At 43.3% G+C, this 19,988-nt stretch overlaps 1 protein-coding gene across 4 annotated transcripts in view; it reads right to left on the reverse strand.

The window, feature by feature from the left end:
* Positions 1-273: 273 nt before the first annotated feature.
* Positions 274-19,988, reverse strand: part of znf408 (zinc finger protein 408) — a 31,467-nt gene continuing 11,752 nt past the window's right edge. For 2 of the 4 annotated variants that reach the window (XM_078173257.1, XM_078173260.1), the window contains exons 5-9: positions 16,724-18,012; positions 14,783-14,992; positions 12,401-12,524; positions 6,225-6,458; positions 274-1,528 (exon numbers count right to left, since the gene is read on the reverse strand). In XM_078173257.1, the coding sequence (XP_078029383.1) occupies positions 870-1,528; positions 6,225-6,458; positions 12,401-12,524; positions 14,783-14,992; positions 16,724-18,012 (2,516 nt within the window). In that variant the 3' untranslated portion in view covers positions 274-869. The remainder of the gene's footprint in view (positions 1,529-6,224; positions 6,459-12,400; positions 12,525-14,782; positions 14,993-16,723; positions 18,013-19,988) is intronic. The other 2 variants (XM_033618291.2, XM_078173263.1) reach the window with 2 other exon arrangements.

Below are 19,988 nucleotides of genomic sequence, written 5' to 3' on the forward strand. Positions count from 1 at the left end.
CGTCAGCCTACCATATCAGATACGTGTCTACACAGAGCCTACGCTGTGAGTACTTAAGTATTACTTTAAGTATCAGAATGTGGTTCTGAATGAAACACTATCAACACGTATGATGAATTCATTCAGTAGCTGCATCTTACAAGAATTCACCATGAGTGTTGTCAGTGTCTGTAAACAATCTTTGGACACCAGCTCAACACAGAACAAACATAGTTGACGGAAGAGTCCACACACTCACAGATGGATACGGACACACCTACAGCAGGTTTCATCTCTGACTGTATTTTGACGTTTTATTTGCTTTAACTCCAGAGGATAAACTGACTAAATGCAGACGACATCATGAGATATTTTCAGCACATCTTCAAATGGACGCTGACAGTTCGAGTGTTTGCTTTATCTTAAGCATCCACGGTAGATGTCAGCTTTGGGTGTCAGCCACTCCGAATCAAAGAGCGCTGATGTTCAACAAGCACAACAGAAGACTGAGTGAAGAGGCTCAGGGACCAGTCTCTACACCAACAGAAGAACACGCTGGCATCGTAGCGAGGCAGAAGGATGGGGCAGGACTTTAAGTTCTCTAGTCCTCGACTGGGAAACATCACAGTCGCTGTTGCTACTGCTCTCCCTGCCTAGGTGTACAACCAGCAGCTAATAACATCTAATGAGTTCACATCTGTTCTGTGGAGGTTGCTAAAAGGCATCTGGGGTATACAAAGAATAATAAACTGGAGAGATGCAGACGTACAGTAGTAGGTCGTGACGTTGACAGAGACGTACTGCACATGATGAATTACATGATATCTGCTTTGCACGGCTGAGATGATCTCACGTCTCTGAAACATCTCTCCAGAGTCTGTTTGTTTAGGCTACACTGTGTTTATCTCGACTGTCTGCGCCACAGAGCAGAGTCCGCTCCCCTCCTCCTGTAAGATCAGCAGCTCTCCTACTGTCTGCTGCTGCCCGTGGACCACAATGCACTGCTCTGTGCCCTCTGATATCACCACCTCCACCAGCTCCTCCCCCGTCCCTGCAGGCAGCGAGCTCTCGGAGGTGAGCAGCAGAGGGGCGGAGCTCGGCGTGGACAGGTTGTCTGTGTGGATGTAGACGACGTGTTGGATGTCACCTGACGCCTCCTCGTCTCCTCCTGCCTCTTTCCTCGTGTCCTTTTCCTCCCCTTTTCCTTGTGTCCTTTTCCTCTTCCCTTGACCCTCCTCCTTCTCTCCCTCTCCCAGGGGGAGTGAGTTCTTCTTGGGTCTGCCTCTGATCGGCTTCGGGTGACTTGAGCCTGAAGCCGCTGACTCTTGCATGTCCTTCGTGCTGCTGTTCTTCGCCTCCTCTCCGTGACCTCCCTCTGACTCCTCCGCCCTGACCTCCTCCTGACTTCCTCCATCGGCCCGGTGCTGAGCTTGGTGCCTCAGCAGACTTTGTCTCACAGTGTAGGAAGCGCCGCAGTGGCAGCTGAACGGCTTCTCCATCATGTGGGATGACTTTATGTGTCTCCGCAGCTTTGTGGCCAAAGTGTAGCCTGAGGGAAGACGGTAAAAATAAAAAATATGAACGGCAACCATCCAAACAAGATTATTCTGTTGAAAGAAATATTTGAGAACATCAACAACTCACTGCCAAAATTACAAATACGAAAACCAGGATTAAAAATATCTCTTTGCTTCATTAACAGTTTCATTAACCTCGTGTTTATTTGATTTTCACTTTGTTACAGTGAAAATCTTCACTGATGTTTTTAGAACTACAGGTTGTACTGATTGTTAAACTGTTTCTGTAAATTGGGCGACTAAAATTCATTTTCAAGAACACTTATTTCTACCCTGTTCTATTCTTACCTCAGACTGCATTTTGTCTCTGTCCTCCAGATTCTCTGAGTCATATTACTGTCATTTGTTTTCTCCTCCTCTCTGCTGGTTGTTTCATGAGCATCAGTGTTCTCAGTCTTTGTTTTGGAGGCTCCCTCTTGTCTCCATTTTCTACTCTGTCCCTGCTGCACGAGAAACATCAGCCGAGTGGCGACTTAAACTTGACGTTGTGTTAAGTGCTACAAATACATGTTAAGCTGGATTCGACTGAATCAGCGCTCCAATGATGCAGTGAAGTGTCAATCAATTGTATGTATTTCTTTCCAGCAAGTGAGCTGACGCTATGCTAGCTTTATGTGCACTGCGGTGCACATGGATATGTAATCGGGCGGCAAAACGTGATGTTAAAATGGGGCTCTAACTCTGATCATAAGCAAAGATATATTTTTTGAGCAAAGACAAACTTTAGATAGCGTTTACTTAAGTTGCTTTGGCTCTTTTTACACACAGCTTGTGCTGCAGGGTCACTCCGAAGTCCCTTCCTCATGCTGCCTTTGCAAATGACGGTGGCATCATGCTGCTCCCAAGTGTAATTTCTGGACTGCACCCAACATTGCAGAATCAAAGGAGGCATGACGGGCGTGATGTTAAACACAGTAGCATTGGCCTCTAGTGCGACTAAGAACACACGCATCTGCAGATCTTTAAAAACAATAACCATGGCATAACATGGCAATGACAATTATTCACCGTCCCTGTTATATGGCAGCTGATCTCGAGGGTAAGGAGCACCTGGAGCTTACGGTTTTACTAATTTGTGGACACATTCGACCTGTGTTCTTCTTTGACTTAGCTGCTAACTGCTAACAGCTTCTTTTTAATCTCTCACCATGTCAAACACAAAACGCTGTGCTGCCGGACTATTTTCAGCAGCAAATTAATTCAGATTTGGTGCTCTCGTGAGCATCTGTGGCAGCAGGACAGTGTGTGTGGGACTAAGTCAAAATAAACTACAGTGTGTGTGTTAATGGTGATGAAGGAACAACAGTGTGACTCACTGATGTGTGTGGAGGAAGAAGATCAATCAGGCTGTAGAGATGCATGCTATACGTGTCAGTAGATGCATTCACTGTTGGTTTTTAGTCTTTTTAAGGGATTTTTGTTTATCATAATTATTTATTTATACTAAAATAATAAAGAACATCTCTTAAGTTATATTATTTTACTGCCTCAGAGCATGAATTGTACTATGGAAATAAACCTGTGAACAAATAAATCATAAAAAACAAATCAAACAGTACGTCTGCCTGTCGGTGAGTCATGTGAGATAAACTGCCTCTTGTCACTGTCTGAAAAAAAGTTTCATCAATAATTTAACGACTGAACTCACAGACACAAGTTTTCTAACGCTTCATAAAAAGTGCATGTCAACAATCAGCAGTTTGTGTTTTCGCATCGTGTATGCAGGACAGAACATCTGCAGCCCGCTGAGCGAGACAAACCATGTCGGTCGTGCTTCGTGTCGCAGACGAGCTTTTTCATTGACTCATTTCTCACTGTTTGGTTTCAGCTGCAGTTTGTTTGTTTCACTCAGTCTCACAATATTTTTTTGTCCTTTGACAAAACAACTAAATAAGAGCATTACATTTCAGAGAGCATTTTGTAAACAGTCTTATTTTAATGAGAATGATCTAACGTGTGAAGATCTCACACATCAAATAACTAACGATGTCGTTCAGAGTGACGGTTCAGCATGATGAGGTTAGCAAATGTTGATTCTCTCTTTTTAAATCCCCGGTAAGGAAATGCAGACACAATAACTCAGTAAGAGACTCCAGATGAATGTTAATGTTGTTCTGTGTCCTCTGGGATGTGTGTGATAAAAGCTGCTTTTTGCTGACTCATTCACCTGAAAGACCTCCTTAAGCTTTAACCCTGGTGTTTTTTAGGTGCTACAAGACATATCATAATAGAAATAAGCAGCCAACGGCATGGCGGCAACTAGAGGGGTGGAGCTTCACACTACTGCGAAACAAGGGGTATCTACGAAGAAGCATTTTTCACAATTTAAGTTTCACTTTCATTTCAACTTGTCAGAGCTGGAGATCAGGAACAAGACTTAACTAACACTAGCAACACAATAAACGCTGATTAATCACGTTCTGTGGTGCCCTTTGACCCGGTGCATCATTGAAGGCCACAGTGTCTTTGTCACATGATGGAGGCAGACGAGACGACGCTGCTCGGCCCCATGTGGAACATTTACATTTAAAACACACCCAGATGGAGCTGTTGATAGGAGCACTGTTCTCTGCAGGTTCTGTAGGAAGGGATTTTCGTACCGTCGGAGAACTTCAGTCTGAAATATCACCTCAACACTTTAGCAGCGAACCAGGAGGTCTGAGCTAGCACAGCCTCTGATGCTAACGCTAGCAGCCAGCCTCGTCACGCCACACTGGACCAGGTGTTCAGACTGAGTCAGTCTACCTGTGACCGACTCACTAACTCCCTCACAGAATGGACTGCAGACCGGTTTGGGTGGTCGAGGACAGGGGGACAACTGTGTCCAACATCCAGCAGCTTTACTACGACACATCTGACAACATCCATTAAAACTGAATTTTTAAAAATACTTTCACAGCAAAAGTTGATGTATGTGATCAATATAGATTAATTAATCACAGAGTTTGTTATTGATGAGATTAACGTTCTTAAACACTTGACAGCCTTAATTATTAGCTGTTTAATAACGTGGTCAGCTTAAAGGCTCACGGTCCTGCATGGGTCTGATTTTTCATGTCCAGCTTCAAAACCAGGAAAGCAACATAGAATACTGCACAGCAAGACCCGCCACCCACACATACGACCAACTAGTCCTGCAACCTGACCCGAAACTGCAAATCCTACAATCACCACATGCTGTTCAAATAAATCGGTCAGGCAGCACTTTACAACTGATCATTTTGGAATATTTCATTCATATGAAAGTAAGATAATATATTTTAAAACAGTAATAATTTTTTTTTGCTTATTCTCACATCAAGCTGCACATCTCCACAGTTAACGTGCCTGTTAGTCATGCACCTGGTTCTCATATTCCAGGTGACGCAGAAGAACCGATACACAAAGTCAGCAGTCACAGGATTAAAACGACTCTGGAGGAGGTATGCTTGAGCTACAGGCGGGAGATAGAGACAGAGACGGGGACCAATTTGCATATTCACAGATACCTGCATACTAAATGAGGCAGAGGTGTAGAATTAAATCTAGAACCTTTAAAGGCATGAAGGGATTTTTTTTTGTTAAAAACTTTTAAATTTGTAATTTTGATGAACAGAGGGAGTTAAGGGTTTAAACAAGGAATTAAAAACTCTGTAAGGTGATAATATGTCAGTGTTGTGTTTACAGCTTGTTGTGCTGCCTCCAAGTGGCCAACAAAAGCAATGAATGCAGGTTTAAAGTTGCCACGTGTAGCTGTCATGTGCAGATTTCAGTTATATCTATAGGCACCACAGTTAAACCACGCATCGGACATGTTAGGTCATGAAAATTAACATTCAGATGAAAAGCTGACGGGTTGCCAGTGGGTGAAATAATAAATGAGTTTCAATTTTCATTAAAAATAAAATAAAATAAAAGTTTTTTTTTTTCTGTTTAACATTATTTTTTAGGGCTTTTGCCTTTAATTGACAGGACAGTGGTGGTTGTAAAGGTAGAAAGAGAGGAGATGACGTGCAGCAAAGGGCTGCAGGCTAAAATTGAACCCACAGCTGCTGCAACGACACTGCCTCCATACAAGCTTATTAACATGATGGAGTTTATTAAATACTTGCCGAGATATTCACAGCAGATATTATTAATGCGTCTTCATTAAAAGAGACACCGCACATTTACACATGACAAGCAGCATAACTTCACTGATTATTTCAGAAGCTAAACGTTAAGTTCTGTTTTCTCTGTCATGTTCAAAACTACAGTTATTAATTTTGCTGCTTAAATGTCCCATGATATTTGCTGCAGTGATTTTACTAAATGTATGGAAACGTTTATGATTCCTAACAGCAGCCTCTCTGATCATTAAAGTTAATTGTTAAAGCACTCGTACATCAGTACAATACATAATTTAAAAAGCAAATAATTTAATTTGGGTGAATGATTTATGCGTACGTTTCCATTAGGAAGCATCAGAGCCGACCTACACTAATGTGTAGAATTTTAAAAACTTCCTGACTTCAGCGCCTCCCTGTTGTTATATCAAAAAAGCCTGTTCGAGTCCCAGTGATAAGGACTGTGGTGCAGAGGGGATTGGGAATCTCACATGGGGAGGAGAGATTAGAACAGCCTGTTCCCTCCCTTGATTTTTTCCTCATTATCTTATTTGACTTTTAAATTTCGATATCATGTTCTAACCTTTTCCACAGACAGGGCAGCGATGGGGCCTCTCTCCGGTGTGCAGCCTCTCGTGGGACTTGAGGCTGTGCGGGTCCCTCAGAGATTTCCCACAGTAGCTGCAGAGGAAACCTCCTCCGGTGTGGGAGAACATGTGCCGGCGCAGGTCTGGTTTCTGGGAGAAGCTCTGGTTGCACTCGGTGCAGGGATATGGCTTCTCCCCGCTGTGAATCCTCAGATGAGACTCGAGGTTCCCTGAGAGACAGACAGACAGACAGACAGACAAACAGAAAGAGATTAAACCTGTCGATGGAGGGAGCTGTGGTCGCAGCGGGAGCAGAGCACAGTGAATATGCATTTGTCCAATAACGTGTGAAGACGAGGTTCTCTCACAAAATTGATGTTGTCACTTTGACAAATGAAAACATAAATTGTGGGAATTGATCACAGCGGGAGGCCGGATCGTCTCACTGTTACAAAAACAACTGTGTAAAAGTCTCTCGCTGAAAATAATCAAGTCAAGTTAACTCTTTAATGTGATCACCACCAGATTCTGTTTTTCTGTCTCTCACAGTTAAAGAAACACTTTGACATTTAGGGAAATATGTTTCCCTTCTTACTAAAGGTCAGACGAGAAAATCAATATCTATTTCATTTCTGTGTGTTTGGTAAAGAGCTGTTTCTGGGACGTATTATTAGTTGAGGGAGCAGAAGGAAACAGCCCAGCTCAGTCAAAGGTGCCCTTCTGCATTTTAACAATTCCAAAACTGATTTATTCAAACATGTGTGTGTGTGTGTTTCAGGAGTGTAACAGTTCGTCTATGTGTCCAGCGCCTCAGAAGTGTTAACTGACAAGGTACAACGTGTAAACAAGACGTCTCCTGAGAGGCTGGACGCTGTGGTTTTTACTCTTTTGGTGCAGAGTGGCCGACGACTTACAATGAGAAACAGATCAGATCTGCTCAAGAATTAGATTAGCACCATCAAAACTAGTCAGTTAAACTTATTAAAATTAAAACAAGGATTTATCTTCTTAAAAGAATACTGCTTATTTGCAATGTTCACACTGCATGGTGAAAAGTGCCACACATTCCAGCAGCATTTAAAAATGATGACTCCAAATGGCTCTGATAATATATGCAACATTATTTCAGATAATGTTTAACTTTATTGACTTTTTGAAAGGATTATTTTTTAGGGCTTGTTGTCTTTTTTTTTATTACAGAACAGCTGGAGAGTGACAGAAAACCAGGGAGACACAAAGCAAGGGTTGGAATCAAACCCGTGCTGCTGCTAGGGCCTCGGCCTATATAGGGTGCACGCTCTACCTTGTGAGCTAGAGGGTGCCCAAACTCTGTAGATTTAATTGTGCTCAATATTGACTGTTTTCTGAGTGTTTTCATACTTTTAAATTAGTCGGCTAACCTAAGTTTAAACTTCCATTTTAACGTCAGGAAAATGAGTCATCAGGAACATCCCAAGACCGCACTAGATCAGTATACTGTAATTTACCTCTAGGTGTCACACTTGATTCAGCAGCCACCCCCGACTCAAACATCATAAGACCATAAGGTCCAAAAGGTCAATAGATCATAAGGTCTGTTACTGCCTGACAGCTTCACACCCGAGCCACACTGCCTGCATGAGCAGTGTGTGACGGCCACAGCGCTGAACTGCTGCAGCCTGCATGCTTGTGGTGTCCACACAGACAGTGTTGCTGCTGCAGAGCTGCCTGCGGCTATAACTACTGTATTTACACAATTAAAAAGCCGTTACTCCACACCAGCACCCCCTCACCACAAATTCCATTCTTTGTTTGGTATATTTTATACAGGATAGCACGGCAGAATAACAGCGCAAAATTCCCTGCACAAGAGAGCCCCCTCATCTCGTCCCCCAAAAAACACATGAACGTTCTAGTAAACAAACACAACATGTGCTGCTCGTCTCCCCTTCCACCTCGACTGAAACTTGATCTCCTTCATGTTGCCGGCCTCGGCTCACAGCCTGTCAGACACTGGTGGCTCACATAATATCATGTTACTCACATTTAGGGTTGTCACGATACTAAAATTTCAAACTCGATATTGATACCCAGGAAAATATTCAATACTCGATACCATTTCTGATACAGCAGCAAAAAATTAAGAGGCATGTCATTTTTTAAATAAAGATCAGAACAGTAACATCAATGATAACAACAAAAAATCCCCCCAAAATAAATAACAACCAGAAACAAGATCTGTCCATACAAATGTATTTATCTACAGCCCTGTTTATTTTCTGTGCTTCTGGTGAATTGGCACCATATTTTCGTTGCTGATCAAATAGAGTTGGTAGTTTAGGCTCAGGATGCTCCTGTTTCTACCTCACTATGTGATCAGAGAACCAGGGGTTACGGGAGAAACCGAACGTTTTTTCAGCTTCAATCTGTGACTTTACAGTTAACATAACTTTTCAGACACACATAATTGTGTTGTCCTGTTAAACTAACATTGTCTATTAATGTTACAGACGGGCATGACTGATAAAGTTTTCTGCTTAGCTCCCACATGAACGTTAGAAGTTATATTTTAGTTTGATGCTGGCGACACCAGCTGCTCAGCTGCTAGTGAGGGGAGGGGCTGTACCTGCCGTCTGCAGCGTGTTGTGTTCACTTCACTAAATATTTCCAAAGAGCGCTTTTTCCTTTATCATTTTTGACCAAAACTGGCTGCTCTGATGCTCCTGCAGTCGCGCTGGCCATATTACAGCAACAGAAATGTGTGCATGCATGCACAGTGACGACAACAAGCCGGGTTGCAGCGAGGGCTCTGTGCCTGCCAGACGCTGCCTGCACAGCGTGTGTCCGTCGGACCCGTCGCGCGCACCCGACAGGTGCTGAGGTGGCGTGCACTGCTAGTATCAATACTTTTGTAAATTAGTATTGTATCCGGATACAGTGTTTGAGTATCGATACTTTTCAGAGTATCGATACTTTTGACAACCCTACTCACACTGTCATTTTGCTCATATGTATGTAACACAAGGTGGATTGGACACCGTGACACTGTTGGCACAAGCTGCTGATATAGGCTACTTTTTAATTTGCCAGAACTTGTCAAACTGGCAAAACTAGAAATAGACCCAGCTCTAAAATCCAGTATCTAGATACAGTTTAAAAAATATTCTAAGTATGTCTTTGTAAATGTCTTGAATCGAGAGAATGCAGACATCGGAACAACTGTTGTAAACTCTGGAATTTGTGAAAAAATTAATTTTAACAGTCGAGTTAAATCATGTGGAACATAAACAATCATTAAAAAGTTTCAAGCGGGTGCTGTCGATCTGTCATGAATGCACTTCACAGCTTGTCCATGTTTGTCTCTTGCTTGACTGACTGTGCTCCTCTCCGAAACACAGATTGCTTAACGAGTCTTAAAAGTTGCCCAACGTCAGGGATGAAAAGTGATAAGATTTTATTGATACAAGCGCCATTATCGATTCTGCTTATCAGTCAGATTCTTTATCGATTCTCTTATTGATTCCTAATAAATGTTCTGTGTGGAAAACAGTAGGCTTTCAGCGTCAACTGTTGCATCATCTCTGAGTTTGAACACATACAGTGTAGAAACAGAGCAAACAGACATTACAAGCAGCACAGTTGTCATCTTCCCTCATGAAATGAAGCCATACTTTGGACCGTTTCTTCCTCTCCACCATGACTTCTTCATGTTGCAAGCTTCCAGCAGCATACACGTTTGACGACATTATTTTGAAATATGCAACTGTCAGGAACAACAGGCCGTCATCGATAAAAGAAACAATAAGCTTGGCAGAATCGAAAAATTTGGAACCCGTTCTCAAATCCCATCCTGACCTCATGCAGAGAGAAAGTCACTAAGTTTTCAACCTGTGTGCTTGGCTAAGCTAAATGTGTCCTTGACTCTGACAGCACTGAGAAGAAGAGTACATCAATCACATTCAACCTGGCAGGCAAGACAACAAACAAGTGTATTTTCCAAAACATTGGAGTATTTCTTTAATGCCAGGCCGAGTCATTTTTGCTGAGCAGCTGCCACTGTGTAGCACAAGTGGAGAAGATTCATACAGTCAGCAAACAGACTCAATGATATTCAGTCCTGCAGGAATATTTATCTGAAGCTGCAGGTCATCTCTGCAGGACAGGATGTAACAGATTACATTATAAATGCAGATGAAGCTTAAAACTACTGAAGTATAAATCTAACCTAATATGTTTTTGACAGTTCAGCAGAAATAAAATAGGGGTAAGACGTTTAATAAACTGCACTGAGGATATTTAAGATTTCAAACAAGTGATCCATGACTTAATGCGTATCTTCTTCAGGGTTTCCTGCAGCCTATCATAGTGGAGGTCTAAGTGCTTTATTGAAGGTAACTGGACTTGCCGGGGCTTCTTAAAGACATTTGGCCTCTTATCTGAGAAGCCTCGTCAGTTCTGACAGGTGAGGAGTCGCAGGCCAGCAAGTCAAGACACCAAAGTGAGTCCAGCTGCCTTCGATATAGCACCTGGAATAAAGGCTGCCTCCATTAATGGCAGAAAAATTTGTTACGCTTCATGAAATCTCTAAAGCTTCACGAAAAACGAGCCAAAACGCCATTTCCCACAGCAAAGGGAATTTATTTAAAGGGAAGATTCATCACTTTCTATGTGGACGTCCAGTCAGTGTTGATGAAAAAACAAAAACAAACCTGTTGTCTTTGCATTGCAAACTAGCTACATTTCTACCAGTGAAAAGGCATCCCAAAATATGAGTGCGGAGGATGTTATAGACGAGAAAACATTTTTAAGTGTTTTGACTGACTCTGGTATCCAGCTGTATTTATTTGAGCCAGTTTACAGCTGAAGAAATGCAGTGGAGAGAAGCCGGTGGGGAACTTTGCATTAGCTGAGCTGCTGAGAGCAAACACAGACTGGTGGTGCTTCTGCTCAAATTGCCCTCTGATGTCAACAGAAAGAGGATCATTCTGTTGCAATGAATTTCAGCTGGGCCAGTTTTTGTTGGATGCTGTTGCCGACGACAACCCTGAGAGAAAGTAGTGACAGTAGTGAAATACAGCATGTAGAGCCGGCATGTCACATCTTACTCTGTGAATTAAGGGTTTTATTTCAACCAACTAGAGGGTGTGATTGTTGGCACAGGGTAATGGGTAGGCTCTGGTACTGAGCTTTATGGGTATGGGTCGGTGACGGTTTTCAAAAATGGAGGACCCCTGGAGGACTCTGCTCTCCAGCAATGAACAGCTTACTACATTCAGCAATTCCATGAACAACTGTATTCAGTAGCTTGCCTTAAGGTTTCCCTACTTTTAACAAGAATTGTTAAGACTGAATGTTGGTCAGATGAGCCTCATTGACACTGTTCAACCTTACGTTTACACTCACAAACTTGTACGCTTTACGATTAAGCCCTATTCGGACGGGATTAGTTTAACGTGGAGACGTGGGGTAAAGTAATTATTACCAGGGATTTTAGTCCCGTCCGAATGCGCCATGTCTGTAATCATTACGGATAATGTCAGTAAAAATTACGGCAACTTTTACCTTCTGTAAAGCGGTCCGGAGAAAATATCTCGGGTGATATTAATCCCGTGCGAACACGATCCTAAAAATGTAAATATTTCGTCACGTCCTGTTTGCAACCACTTTTCCGCGTTTACAACTAGTTTCCAAAGTTTTTTCAATGATGGAGGCGCTCGAAGAAGCTTTCGTGTTGTCGGCAGTCGTGATAGTGGACATTCTTCGAATGATGGCATAGCCCTGCGTGGGAGACCAATCAAAAAGGTCGAGAAGAAAGCACTTTTCAGAGCCACGAGACTTCTGGTTGTGTTAGGTAGGCCTAATATAAATCCATATTGCTAATCGTTGAAATAAATGTAAATACAATACATGTAAATGTTAATACAAGACGCAACGTAGCACGCACATGACGACAGGGAGGTGACGCCAGGGCCGCTCCCATCTCTGGTAGAATTACAGACATTTTTTGTCTTGTGCGAATCTGACATTTATATCACAGACATCCTGTGGTAAACTGACATTAGTCCACATCCCTATGTAAAACTAATCCTGTCCCAATAGTACTTTATAGTCTCAGAATGGTGTTTAACAAGCAGCATTTTCAAACTGAGCACACCTGAGTGCTGCAGCTCCTGCATCAGAGCTCTGACATTACCTTTCTGACTGAAGCACTTCCCACAGTGCTGACAGATGTGAGGTTTTTCCCCCGTGTGGAGCTTCATGTGGTTCCTCAGAGAGCCCGAGTTGGCCAGCAGCTTGGGGCAGATTGTACACTGCACCTGAGGGAGACAGAACTACATCAAAATGCAGCATGTCTTTTCCACTCTCTTTCTAAATACTTTAAGTTCAAACTGCTGTTCAGGGAGACAAAACAAGACCTGCATGCAAATTTAAAGACGTTACATGAAAGATTTGAAAAGTGTGCTGAGCGGTGCAGAGACAGAAACTGTTTAAAAGTCTGAAACAGCCGAGGGGAAGGTGCAGCAGCAGATCTGAGGATAAATACAGTACATGAATGAAAAATGAATTCATTAAGCTGCCCACTGTCCTCCTTATTAGAAAAGCAATAACTTAAAAATGTCATCACACATGAGCAGACAAGCTCTTAAAGGGACTGCTGGAGTTTTCTTGCAAACAAACTAAAGCTATATTTTATTCAGTGTTGCTCACCACAGCTCGTTGTGTGTATCCTTGAGCTCTAACAAGTATGTTGAATGTATTTTCTCTCTTCATGAAACATTTATTAAGCTGATTTTTAAAGCATTTTAAATCCTGTATCGTTTACATCCATGTTTGCCGGCAGGGTGCAACATATTCTGTTGATTTATTCAGTTATACAAAAGTTTGTTATCAATTAAATATCATACTATACTCTACTATATTACACCCATACAATACTTTATTCAGTTCTACGTTATACTGCTGTACTATACTATATATTATATTGTATTGTATTACCACCTTTCACCTTGTACTGTATCTTATATCCCATACTATATGATTCATTATATTACGATGACTGGAGGAGGAATTAGTGGACGGCCCGCTCTACCTCTGAGCCACAGCCGCACGTGATTTGATGTGAAGCACAGTTTTCTATGAGTGGAGCATTTTAAATGTAAATACCGCAGCTGATCATGTTCATTTAATTGTGGGAAGCCAAAATTGTGATTGTGATTAAATTTTGATCAATTGTGCAGCCCTAGATGCACGTCTGTGGTTGTTTAATGATGGAGAGTCCTGCAGAGAAAGTTGCTATTCCAACATTGTCAACAACTGCCTACACTGCAAAGCAACCCCAAAAAAGCAAGACAGACTCATCAGAGAGTCTGAAAGAGAGTCTGATAATAAACTAATAAAACACGTCTAAACATCAGTGAGCATTTCACAGATGGAGAGAAAACGTCGCTGATAGTTTAGCCGTCTGCTAACCGAAGCTAAAGGCTCATAGCTGCAGCTTCGTGTTCATGTTTATGTAGCTAACGTTAGCCAGAGCCTCAAATCACAGCGTGTCCTTTGCTTCACTGCCCGCCGCTACAGACCACCTCACCAGGAGGAGAGCAGGCGGCAGCTCTGGAGACTGACCCCCAGTCAGCGGCCACAGCAACCAGAATCCAGCCAGCGCAAACCCCAGCTCCGAGGGACCGGATTACCCCGACTCATCGCCAGATCAGCAAACTTTCTGTTGCTGTTGTTACACAGGTTAAATCCGGTGCTGCTGCTGACCACCAGCCAACTGTGACACCTGGGGCTTGGGGGGTTTGTGCTGGTCAAATTCAAGCTGCTACAGCCGCCGTCTGAAGGTCCATGCTGCTGTCTGCTCTCCTTCTGGGGGAGTAGTCCATGGGTGAAGGGACTTCTTGGCTCATTTGTGTTCTGATAAGCAGAGAAAGAGCAGGGCAAGGAGGGGCTGAGAGAATGTTTTGTGCAAAACCCTACAATGAAATAAGATTAAATAATATATAGGAAACACTGGGATACTGTATGAAGTGCTACATATGCCTGCGGTCGTCTGGTGGGAGGGGCTTAGGGCAGAGAGGGGAGAGATGCAGGAGCAAGGTGTGTCTTCAGCTTCTGCTACTGCTTTTTATTTTTGCCTTTTCCAGATTTCTGACGACCCCGGCTTTAATAATATCTTATATTCTCACGTGTGCATTGCTAATAGAGACTGCTATTAATCACCACGGTCACTTTACCATGTAAATGTTTTGCCTCCATATAGTCTTGTATAATTTCTAGTTTTTAATTCTATTCTTATTTTAGTTTTATATAGACCTCTCTTTATCCATTTCTTTTATTTAGTTAATTTATCTGTAATTACTTCTGACTTTATTCTTCTGCAGCAAACTGAATTTTCCTGCTAGGGATCGATAAAGTGTTATCTTATCTTTTCTTGGCGTGTTACCTCCACCTGTGGATCAGTGGAAAAGTGTGACGAGATAAAGAACAGAAAAAAAAAAGCTCCACAGCGCTTCTAGAGGTCTGAAACTCCGCAGGGATCCTTTAACAGTGCAGATAAATTGTAACACCCCCCTACCTTAGGAGGCTGTGTGTAAATCATCCTGCTGCAGTGAAGGAGGCGGTGGATGCGTAGGGAGGGGCGGCGAGCAAATGCTTTGCCGCAGTGCTCGCAGACGTAAGGTTTCTCCCCGGTGTGCAGGACCAGGTGCTCCTTCAGGTCCCGCTTCAGGCCATACGTCTTCTCACAGTGAGGGCAGGAGAAGGGACGCTCTCCGCGGTGACTCATCTGCAGATAATACCATTATTATCACAAGTAAAATGTATTATTAACCATCTATTGTTACCATTCACTGGGATGAGTAAATTGCTACCCTGCATGATGACTAAGCTCGTGGCCATCAAGGGAGCATCGAGTAAAGGAAAAACTCCCGGTACCCAAACACCCACTGTTTAAAAAAAGACACTGCTGACGTATATTGTTTTTCTGAGGCCATTTAGTTGTCAAGTGGTTGTTTTTTTGGGTTTTATTATTCCTGCAGAGAACTGAACAAACAGGATAAAATCATACAGGGAGACATCCTAAAAAAAGATAAAGAGAGCAGGAGAGAAGGAAGGAAGGAAAAAGTATTATCTGAGGACACAAGTGGAGGTGCTGGACGAATGACTGTTAGTTCTCCACCAGAAAGCATTACAAAGTTTATTACACAACTGTAGAATGTCCTGCTCATTATTGGTACCAATTTAAGAAATGCCTATAAATTACACAGGTGATCCATTGTTTTAAAAAAGTTTAAACTCTCATATAATGATGTCAGCCTTAAAAATCCACTGTCCATCAGGCTCCAATCAGAAACACACCATTGTGGCGATGTCTGACATTATAGAGAGACAAACCTGTGTTTAAGACGGCTAAAATCAAAACTGAGTTCCTTTAACAATGAAAAATGTTCATATGATGTAGTGGATAGTGCCGGCGCCCCATGTACAAAGGCACTGCCTCGCTGCCGCGGGTTCGAATCCGACTCGCAGCCCTTTGCTGCATGTCAGTCCCCACTCTCTCTCTGTCTCCCCATTTCACTCTCTGTCCTGTCATTAAAGGCAAAAAAGCCCACAAAAATAATCTTAAAAAAAAAAAAAGAAAAATGTTCATATTTTGGCAACTGAGTGCTGCAGGGGCGACTTTTTCTGTAGGCCAACCCTGAAGTTAGCGTCGCAATGGGTCCCTCGTCATAAAGCCTGTCAGATTTTTCCTTTGGATTTTGGATTATTGCAAACGTTTTATGAAACGTATACATTTTGTTCAGCGAGATAATCTTCACAAATGAGTACACTTTTAAGATTTTTGAAGAGTACATGACTATAACTGCAACACCACTAAGCTTTTGTCAACTGCCACAACAGTTTGCAGGAGTGTGAGTATAAATAAAGTGAGGCTGTAATTCCGTGTTCAGCGTGAAGATGTTCTGTAGTCACTTGTTTGCAACCGCCTTTTGTTAGACATATTAGGGCTCTAAAATTCACAGTGGGTTATAACCTGATGTATTTTATATGGTAGAACAAAATGTGAAAGTCTCTGAAGCTTGTGGTAACCACAGATCTTATTTCAGGCATCGAACTAAACCACTTAAAAAACCCACTGACTTTGAGACGAGGGAAAAGGAAGTGCAGACCAAGTATGAAACATGGACTGGCAGCTGGAGAGGTGCCAGTTCGCCTGCGTGCTGCTGAGGTGCCCTTGAGCAAGGCACTGAATCTCCTGCTCGGGGCGCCTGTCTGAGGCAGCCCCTTCATTCTGACATCACTCCATTTAATGCTTGTATCAGTCCTGTTTGTGCATGTGTGTGTATTTCGGGCCTGTGTGTATGAAAACAGAGCGGAACAATTGAACTTCCCCTCAGGGATTAATGAACTTCTTCTTCGTCTTCTTCTTCTTCAATAACCAAATTTCATGTTTGAACGTGTTGTGTTTTATAAGCAAAGTATGGACTCTGGATTGGAGAAAGAATTCACAGCGTACCTGATGTGCTCTGAAGCTCTCTGCAGAGGTGTAGCTCTTCCCACACTCCTGGCAGCTGAAGGGTTTCTCTGCTGTGTGGCTGAACTGGTGTTTCTTTAAGTGACCGATCTGGTAGAACTTTTTCCCGCAGCTGGAACATCTGTACCGCCTCTCTCTGACTTCTGGATGCCCTGAAAGAGTCTCCCTGGCATCACGTGCTGCTGCGGTCTCCTCAGCATCAGGGCGGGAGATCTTCATGGGAACCTCCTTCTCTGTGACACACGTGTCGTCCTCAGCTGAGCTCTGGCTCTGTCCCTCTGTCTGTCCGGGTGGGTCGAGGACGGCAGGGGGTTGCTTCCCCCGGCTGCTCAGACAGTGAACGCGTCGTGGTTTAGCCGCCAGGCGGGAGCTGCAGCGGACGGGAGGAGGTGCAGAGAGGTCTCCTGAGTCTGTCTGTCTGTCTGTGGGTTTACAGTGTGACTGTCTGTCCACAGCAGCTGGACCTGTCCTGTCTGTGTGTCCACCTGTTCTGTCTGTGTGTCCACCTGTCCTGTCTGTGTGTCCACCTGTGCTGTCTGTGTGTCCACCTGTCCTGTCTGTGTGTCCACCTGTGCTGTCTGTGTGTCCACCTGTCCTGTCTGTGTGTCCACCTGTGCTGTCTGTGTGTCCACCTGTCCTGTCTGTGTGTCCACCTGTGCTGTCTGTGTGTCCACCTGTCCTGTCTGTGTGTCCACCTGTACTGTCTGTGTGTCCACCTGTGCTGTCTGTGTGTCCACCTGTGCTGTCTGTGTGTCCACCTGTGCTGTCTGTGTGTCCACCTGTCCTGTCTGTGTGTCCACCTGTGCTGTCTGTGTGTCCACCTGTCCTGTCTGTGTGTCCACCTGTCCTGTCTGTGTGTCCACCTGTGCTGTCTGTGTGTCCACCTGTCCTGTCTGTGTGTCCACCTGTGCTGTCTGTGTGTCCACCTGTCCTGTCTGTGTGTCCACCTGTACTGTCTGTGTGTCCACCTGTGCTGTCTGTGTGTCCACCTGTGCTGTCTGTGTGTCCACCTGTGCTGTCTGTGTGTCCACCTGTCCTGTCTGTGTGTCCACCTGCTGTTGTGATATTATCATTGTCTGTGTGAGTGTGAGTGGTTTTGGTGGCTCTCCTCTTCCTCAGGTGTGTGGTCAGGTGACTCCTCTTGATGCACCTGTGCAGGTTTCTGTGCTGTTCTTCATCCTCCTCTTCCTCTTGTTTATCCTCTGTCTCCTTTCCTTTCTCTTGAACGATTGATATGTTGGCAGTTGCAGTCTCTGGTTCCACTTTGTTTTCTGTCCAACAAAAAGAAATGACAGTAAAGCTGATTGGTAGAAAATGTGTCTGCAACAATTCTGATAACTGATTTATCATTAAAGTCACTAATTAGCAGCAAACCACTGTCTGTGATGTAAAGAAATAGCAGAGTGACGACATCTTGAGCAGAGAATAAAGTCATAAAGAATAACGTTGTGTGTTACGTAAAAAAATACCAATGAAATGCACAAAGGGCACACAAGAGTTATGATCCTCTGCTCGATCCCAACTGGACCAAACCTAACTTGCCGGATTCGGGCCAGGCCTGGCTGTAGTTTCTCATTATTGCCCACAGGCTTGAATCTGGTCAGGTTCTCTCCAATTTAGTTCCTCCTCCATGTAGAGTTTGAGAGTTTGAACGGGATTCAGCGGTATGTTCAGGATGACAGTGACCTTCACTTAATATAGTAAACAAGCTATCTGCACTAACGACAGATTGGAACTGTGCAACATTTTTTGCCAACACCAGATATCATAAATTCAAAACATCCAAAAACACATAACTGAAACCACAAAATATCTCCATACTGCTCCATACGCAATTATGTGTTTTTGGACGTTTGAATCTGGGGCGCCGTCAGCCTCCATTAGGTGGAGTTGTGTTGCTACCTCCTCTCCCCTTGGATCTCTGCAAGTGATGTGAGGACTCTAAAACTTCATCTGAGCCTCCCTCAGCATATGGGTGAGTAGATAATGGCTGAATTTCATTTTTGGGTGCACTATCCCTTTAAGCAATCTCAGTTGACTGAGAGGTTTCCATCTGATGATTGGAATCTTTGACTCTCGGGCAGCCCTGGCGTCAACTGTTCAGCAACCTAACAGCCTGGGGGAAGAAGCTGTTGCAGAGACAGGTGTTGTGCAACTTGATGCTTCGATAATGTTTTTTTAAGTGAAAGGAGCGAGAACAGAGCATGAGCGAGATGGATGGTGTCCTTAAAGATGTTTTGGGCGTTCCTTTTACAACAAGTGGTGTAAGAGTCATGAAGTGATGGTAGTTCTGAGCCAATGATTTTTCCTGCTGTCTTTACAGTCCTTTGTAAACTGTCTGCAGTTGTTGCCAAACCACACAGTGTTACAGCCTGTCAGACACTCTCGATGCAACATCAATAAAAGTTTGCTAGTGTTTTGATGTTCGTAACAGACCTCTTGAGATGCTTCAGAAAGTTGACCGAGGTTCTGCCAGGTTCCAATCTTGCTCAACTGTTATTGGAGCACATAGCGAACAAGGGCACGACCAAGGAAGGTTCAGTTGCATGGTGAAAGTGAGACTAACAGGAAACCAGTCTTAACGCTGGCGGCGTCATTATTCTGCACTTACAACATTTACTTCATGATGACAAGTTAAAATAAACTAGAATTAACGCAGTGTGGTTGTGTGCCTCCAGCCACGGCTATCCTCAGTACAGACGCACAAATCTTGTCTATTTCCATTTTAATTGATAGTTTTTGTTTTATTCTTTCATATTTTTATTCATTTTAAAGCTTATTTTATATACTTGTTGTTGTACTTGTTGTCTACATTACAGCAATCTTTTCTCCCTTTGAATCCAATAAATATTTGCTTCCACAGCAATTTAATTTCCCTGCAGGGATCAATTGTTTCTTATCTTATTATCTTTCATTTGGTATTCATAATTGTTTGGGAGATGCATCCATGATTTATAGGCTCGATCTGTTTAACTCAGCGCCGTACAGGAGCAGGGGTTTAATAACATATCCACAGCAGAGCCAGAGTCTGCTGCTGCTGCTGGGTGCTCTCTGCATGAAGGTCCTCCTTAATGTCCCATCAATCACAGCACGTAAATGTTGCTACAGGATTAGCAGAGCTGGGGAGCATATTATTCCTTCATAACAAATGTGCTTTAATGATTTTGTTTTCTTGCTCAGTGCTTTCATTTGACCCGTGTAGTTTGCTTTCACCAGAAATGATTCATCTCCTAATGATTAACCTCCT

This window comes from Epinephelus lanceolatus, chromosome 2 (assembly GCF_041903045.1).
Source record: "Epinephelus lanceolatus isolate andai-2023 chromosome 2, ASM4190304v1, whole genome shotgun sequence".
NCBI classification, from domain to species: Eukaryota; Metazoa; Chordata; class Actinopteri; order Perciformes; family Serranidae; genus Epinephelus; species Epinephelus lanceolatus.